Source organism: Mangifera indica, chromosome 20 (assembly GCF_011075055.1).
Source record: "Mangifera indica cultivar Alphonso chromosome 20, CATAS_Mindica_2.1, whole genome shotgun sequence".
Lineage (NCBI taxonomy): Eukaryota > Viridiplantae > Streptophyta > Magnoliopsida > Sapindales > Anacardiaceae > Mangifera > Mangifera indica.
Genome location: NC_058156.1, coordinates 7,788,036 through 7,795,862, shown reverse-complemented (window position 1 = coordinate 7,795,862; position 7,827 = coordinate 7,788,036). Strand labels below are relative to the sequence as shown.

Sequence of the window (7,827 nt, the reverse complement as noted above, 5' to 3'; positions counted from 1 at the left end):
CAATTACACATTTGAAATAATAATAAAAATACATCGGTTACATAAACCTGGAGTACAACAATGAAGAATCATATAAAAAACAAAATTGAGTATAAGCATGTCAAGATCTCGTTCCTTTGCCTTTTGTATGTGAACGCTGGGGGGCAGAGCTCGGGACCGGTGCTGGGGATTTACATTGGGTTCGTGTATGCCCCGGTTCATGGCAACGACTGCAAATCCTCGGTGTAACAATTTCTCCTTGTGATGGACGTCGATTTCTATTGGCTGGACGACCTGGATGACGACTATTGAGGACGGAGGACGGGGGGCAATATAACTCTGTCTTCTGGTGAGTGTAACCAATCACATTGATTTCCAAGAGGATTGATTGGTTCCTGATATATTGCACGATAAATATCGGTGCGGAAGAATGAATGAACCCATGCGTGCACATTCGTCAGTCTCATATGTCGTGCAACGACAATGGCATGCTTGCACGGAATACGTGAAAGCTGAAACTTTCTACATGTGCATGGCATGTCACCAAAGTCCATAATACCCATGAATCCACCAATTCCAACAACCTGATACCGAGTAGGTGTAATCGGTCAAACATCCAAACTTGCAGACTTTGAAAGACGATCACTGATCTTATCTTCCGCCCAAGGGGTGAGGAAGTTATGACATTCACCTGTAATTCAGAAAAAATATTAAGAACACATTTGGTAATATGTTAACAAAGTGGAAAAAAAGTATATGAGACAACTTTTAATTAATATCGATTTGATACTTACTTGCATGGGTTCTCCTCTCGTAAAACCATCGTTGCATTGTACCACGAATAAACTCCAAGAGCATGGTTATAGGTAGGCCCCGTGCATGTCTAACAAGGGCATTAAATGACTTAGCAATATTTGTGGTCATGATATTATATCGATGCCCTGGAAAGTACGCTCTACTCCAACGGTGAAAGCTGATATCCCGTAGATAAGCTCTAGCTTGTGGGTTCATTGAGTCAATGGATTGCATCATCGAACCAAATTCAGACTCTGTGTATGATTTAGCGGCTTTCCAATATGCACCCGCGACCTGTAAGAGGGAAAAAAATATGAAAACTCATTGAAAGCAAAATGTTTGAAAATGATAAACTGTTATAAATTTAATTACTTGTTTACAATATACCTTTGAGTCTCGTTTATACTTTGCCCGCATGTTACACAGAAGGTGATGACAACAACAACCATGGTGGACATCTAAAAAGATTTCAGCCATTGCCGAGTAGATAGCATGATGTCGATCAAAGATTATTGCAAGCTTAGAGAGGTCAGGAATGCATTCTTTAATTCTCATAAGAAACCAACACCAAGTGTCGTGATCTTCTTTTTTGCCGACACCGAAACCAATAGGGTATATTTGATTATTACCATCAAGAGCCACCGCAATAAATAAATGTCCCAGATATCGACCTTTAAGGAAAGCAGCGTCAATGCAAATAACGGGGCGAAGATATTGACTAAACGCACGAATAAAACATCCTAACGCCATGAAAAAATTTGTAAATAGATGCTCATCGTCTGTTTCAATAGCAGTAACGGTACCCGGATTAGTACGTTGTAGATTGTAGCAATAATCTGGTAACAACATAAAAGATTCCTCCGGTGAACCCCTCAATGAATTGATAGCCCAATTTCTTGCCCACCAAGCCTGTGAGTAGGAAATATCAATTTTATATCGGTCAACGATGTCTACAATTATTTCTTTAGGCCGATAAATTCGATCAATCATCACAAACTTTGATCTCATTAATTGACCTAAAGCTCGAGCCCAAGCTTGTCTATGATGTGACATGATTTGATCAACTAAACATGTGTGGGTAGGATTCATAGAGTTGATCCCCCACACATCACCGACAGTGGACTTGGTTGCATGTATATACCACTTACAATTTTCAGCCTTGCATTTAATTTCCCATCGTTTCTTGTCAGACTTTTTGACACCAAATTGAAATCCTTTAAGTAAGGCGAATTGTCTCATAGCGTCAATTAATTGGACTTTACTGTGAAAAATATCACCAATCTTGACCCCATTCTCCTCTCGGATTGATCTGAAACCACTTGATGATGCTGATGGTTGTGAAGGAAAATCAAGAAGCCACCTAAATGGATCAGTGGGGACATTGTCAAAAAACGGCCTAGAATAATTTTCACCACCTGAAGTAGGATCTTCAAGCCGTAAACTATCCATACCCTCGGTTACTGATGCCATATACTCAGGCTCTACATCGTCTGAAGGAATGTCGAGCATATCATTTCCATCGAAGTCACCCCAATAGGGAACTATATCTTTTTCTCCATGAGCCCATGAGTTTGCAATATATAATGGGTCATTACTGAAATCAATCAACTTTTCCAAATCGTATTCTTTTTTGACCCAACTGCTTTCTTTTTCATCTTCATCTTCATCTTCTTCCTTCAGCGCTTCAATTGGGGTACATGTAACAAAAACAGGAATACATTCCTGAAAGTACTGGGACATATCAAGAAGACCTTGCACATCTTCATCATTTTGGATCTGGATGGGACAGTCGAGCTCAATTTTTCTTGGCTTCATTGATACTTGAATGTAGTTTTTCATTGGATCAATACTGCAATACTCCATCAAAAGCTCAATAAATCCCTTGAATGTTGTTCCATAAGGGATTTTAATCAATTGTTTGCCTCCTCCAACATATTTCATTGTGTTGTTGCGACCTTGAATCCATTCTCCCTGGTAACGAACTGATGCATAACCCTCCATTTTAAATATCAATCCTACAATGACAAGTTTTTGAAGATAATTAATCAGGTATAAAAAAAAAAATCAATAATAACTATGTAAATCAGCCGTACAATTATTAATAATTAAAAAAAACTCCTCATATTTTTCTAATATGTTATTTATCCCCCTATAATTATTTAACAATTTATATAACACTTTCGTATGTTATCTTATATCAAAATGCATCTATCTGTTTGTAACGTTCTATTTAAAACGGTTTTATAATATCTATACTTTGAAATAGATATTCAAATTCTATACTTTGAATTACTTTAAAATGCCAATAATAAAATATTTCTGTAGAAATCTGAAAAATACTAGTGGATATATCCTAAAACGATAAAATTCAAAAAAAAACTGAGCTTAAATTCGAATTCTAAAAATTGAAATACCCTAGAATGGTAATAATCGAACAATTCTAAAAAAATCTGAAAAATACGAGTTGATATATGCTAAAACGGTGAAATTGAAAAAAACAAAACTGAAATTTGAATCCTAAAAGTTGAAATACCATAGAATGACAACAATCGAAAAATTCTTCAGAAATAACAAAAATGTGCATTGATATATCCTAAAGAGGTGAAACTCGAAAAAACCTATAATTTTAATTATAATGCGCCTATAATGTTTAATATGAAAATACGCCCTAATTTTAATAACATTTCATTTGACACCCTTGTATGTCGTCTTGTATCAAAGCAATCCCTTTATATTTTTAACATGTTATATAAATCCTGTATATATTGTAAAATATCTAAAACCCCATAACAATGTAAAATATCCAAAAAAAACCCCTATATTTATCCTAAATTACATTTAACCCTCCATACTTGTCAAATATTACATTTAACCCTCATATTACGACATAAAAACTATACTTAACAAATAAAATGAAGATTTATGATAAGATTGACATAAATACCTTTTTTTGATGAATAGTATTTTTTCGGGTTGAATTCAGAAATACGAACTTCCTTCGTCCAAACGAATCCCTACTAATTGATGTTAACAAAAAAATGAAAGTGAGAGTGAGTGTTTGAGTGATATGAGAAGTGTGTGGAAATAAAATGAGTGAGGAGGGTTTATATAGATGAGAGGAAGGGTAATTTTGACATTTTAGAAAAAGTAATGAAATAAATAAATAAATATGAAAATGCCTTTACAATGTAAAATATCTAAAAACCCCCCCATATTTATCCTAAATTACATTTAACCCCCTATACTTGTCAAATATTGTATTTAACCCTCATATTACTACATAAAAACTATACTTAACAAATAAAATGAAGTTTTAGGATAAGATTGACATAAATACCTTTTTTTGATGAATAGTATTTTTTCGAGTCGAATTCAAAAATACGAACTTCCTTCGTCCGAACGAATCCCTACTAATTGATGTTGAAAAAAAAATGAAAGTGAGAGTGAGTGTTTGAGTGATATGAGAAGTGTGTGGAAATAAAATGAGTGAGGAGGGTTTATATAGATGAGGGGAAGGGTATTTTTGATATTTTAGAAAAAGTAATGAAATATATAAATAAATATGAAAATGTCTTTACAATGTAAAATATCTAAAAACCCCCCATATTTATCCTAAATTACTTTAACCCCTTATACTTGTCAAATATTGTATTTAACCCCCATATTACTACATAAAAACTATACTTAACAAATAAAATGAAGTTTTAGGATAAGATTGACATAAATACCTTTTTTTGATGAATAGTATTTTTTCGAGTCGAATTTAGAAATAAGAACTTCCTTCGTCCGAACGAATCCCTACTAATTGATGTTGAAAAAAAAATGAAAGTGAGAGTGAATGTTTGAGTGATATGAGAAGTGTGTGGAAATAAAATGAGTGAGGAGGGTTTATATAGATGAGGGGAAGGGTATTTTTGACATTTTAGAAAAAGTAATGAAATATAAAATAAATATGAAAATGTCTTTACAATATAAAATATCTAAAAACCCCCCATATTTATCCTCAATTAATTTAACCCTATAGTGAGTGAGGAGAGTTATATGAATGAATGAGGGGTAATTTTGTCATTTTAGAGAAAGTTTTAAATAAATAAATAAATATCAAATTGCTTTTATAGTGTAAAATATCCAAAAATCTCCCATATTTATCTAAAATTTTATTAAAACCCCCATAGTGAGTGGGAGAGTTATATAAATATGAGGGGAAGGGTAATTTTGGTATTTAAAAAAAGTGATAGGCATTTTTTTTTTGGAACAGTGATTTTGGGCATTTTGGCTTAATGGGAGGGCATTTTGGCTATTTTTTAAAATTTCCCTTTTTTTTTTGCTACTTCACAAGATATCTAAAGAAATTCTACAAATTGACAAGAGGGCAAGAAAAGACATGCGAATATATAGATAAATTGACTTATGTATTATAAGACAAGTCGTGGTAATTTTGATAAATCCAACTGAAGATATCACAAATATTAATTTGTTCATCGAACAAAGACAAGAACTTAAACGAATGTTAACACAATTTTTTTAAAAAAAAAAAAAACCCTGAAAGGAAATTAGCTAAAAAAGACCACCTACGCTAGTAATAAAGAACTCATGCACCCTATGACAATGCGGTAAACTTAAAGAGGAGGGCATACGAAACCAGAAGGAGGAGTTATTCCACAAGTAATCATGACCTGGAGGGCAAGAAGCTTAAGCCTTATAGTTGTGCAAAGACAACTCGCTGCTTCAACCTCTAGCAATCCTTTTAGCACTGGGCAGCGCAAATTTTCAACTGAGTTCCCTAACCCTACATGCACCAAGACAGCAAGCACATCCACACAAAGCCCAAGCTTAAGCGCATTTACAGGACAAGTTGGTTGAGTAGTTGGAGGGTTAAGACCTGGGATTTGACCACCTCCTCCTTCACCGCCACCACCACCTGTTCTGCTAGAAGGATCGCCAATGATAGGTGAAAAAATAGGAGAAGGCGGGATCGCAACTGGTGGGTTTGTGATCAAAGGTGTAATGCCTGGAGGGGTTTGTGATTGGAGGTATTATTGCCGGTGTTGGAGGCTAAATAATTGAAGGCGAGATAACTGGTGGCTTTTTTGATGGTCCTCTAAAATGTGGTGGGTGTTTGGTGCTTGGCATAAGAAAGAATCACTCTCCACAATCAAATACCAATAATTCGGCCTTAACAAAGGTTGAGTAATCAACTCCAAATAGTTAGAAAAATAAATCATTGATTTAGGAATTAAATTAGTTGTACGATTTAATCTTTTTCATTGTAAATTTAGCTATACTTTAGGAATTAATTATGTTGTAATTTATTCAATTTAGCTATAGTTTTGGACTTGATTATACTGTAATTTATTCCTTAGTTAACTATGTTTTACTATAAATTGTGAATAATAAGAAAGATCATATGTTTCCTTTTATCACAAAATTTATATTATTATTTTCTTTATATGGTATCTGAGCAACAAAGCTTTAACAAGTAAAGGTCCAACTTTTTTTCCATGGTTGCCGAAACTTCTAATAATTCTACTAGCATTGCCATCTCACCTATTATTTCCACTACCATTCCAAATACAAACACCTCAATTTCCATAAACGCTACAATCCAATTTCCCCTTAAACTCACATCTACAAATTTTCCCTCTTAGCATGCCCAGTTTAATGCTTTACCTATTAGATATGATTTAATGGGTTTTATTGATGGAACTTGAATAAACCCACCAAAGATCATTGTTCAAGGTGACATCACGATCTTGAATCCAGATTATCTCCTTTGAATTCGTCAAGGTCAATTATTGCTTCATGCAATAATTACATGCACCTTTGAATCTATCATGCCTCTTATTGCCTCTGCTAAGACTTCATGTGAAGCCTGGGAAAAACTTGCTCAAGTTAAACTTATTCACGAGTTATGAGCCTAAAGAAATGACTCATACTCACAAAGCGTGAAATGCGATCAATTGTTGAGTATCTCCAACTCATGAAAAGCATTGCTAATGAACTAGCTCTTTGCAGTGCCCTAGTTAATAAAGATGTCAGAGTTCTATGAAATCTCTGTAGCAATTAGAGCATGGGAAAACCTGATCACCTATGAAGAGCTTCATGACAAACTTACAAAATTTGAGCATATATTGAAAGACAACATCTTCCGACAACCTGATCCCAAAATAACATAGTCAAGCCTAAGAAAATTTACACAACAACCAAACACCCTTTAGCTCTTCCCCTTGAACCTACATGTGTGTCTTGAGCTTTTAAAGACCTTAGATTGCGCAATGCAATGTTTGATGAATTTAATGCTTTAATTAAAAATGTCACATGGGAATTAGTTCCTCTATAGCCTCAATACAACTTTGTGGGCTCTAAATGGTTTTTTTGTATAAGCCAAATTTAGATGGCATTGTGGCTTGCTATAAAGCAAGACTTGTAGGTAAAAGTTTTCATCAATGACTTGGAATTGATTACCATGATACCTTTAGTCCTATCATAAAACCCACCACTATTAGACTTGGTTTATGTCTTGCAATGACTAAAGGTTCGCCTATTCTCCAATTAGATGTAAACAATACATTTCTTCATGGTGATCTCGATAAGGAAGTTTACATGCAACAACTTGTAGGTCTTGTTGATCTCGAATTTCTCACTTATGTTTGTAAATTAAAGAAAACTATTTGTGGTTGTAACACCCACAGGTATGTATAAGGGTATTTTTGTCTTTTTACCTTGTGAATATGTTCATTTTTGTATATATGTTATTTTGGGGTTGCATGACCGTATAGGCAGGCTACACATCTGTGTGTGTGATGACAAGGGCAAAATAGTCTATTCCTAGTGATGTGTGAAAATTAGCTAAGGTTTAAAGGCATACATGCCTGTGTATATTGGAGCACACACTCATGTATGGTCAACACAATTGAATTTTGGATAAGGATCTATTTTGTGGTGATTTCAGAAGCTGCCATTAATAAGTAATAGCATACACGCCTTTGTATGACCATGTATTATGATTTTTAGTTTAAAAAAAGATCCAAACGCATTTTGCTAAACACTTTG

General features: G+C 34.3%; 1 protein-coding gene across 1 annotated transcript; it reads right to left on the bottom strand.

The window, feature by feature from the left end:
* Positions 1-5,393: 5,393 nt before the first annotated feature.
* LOC123204285 (36.4 kDa proline-rich protein-like) lies at positions 5,394-6,367 on the bottom strand. The gene is made up of 2 exons (XM_044620896.1): positions 6,322-6,367; positions 5,394-5,785 (listed from the first exon to the last, which is right to left on the bottom strand). Exons 1-2 carry the CDS (start codon positions 6,365-6,367, stop codon positions 5,394-5,396), a joined length of 438 nt encoding a protein of 145 aa, XP_044476831.1.
* Between the last annotated feature and the right edge of the window lie 1,460 nt (positions 6,368-7,827).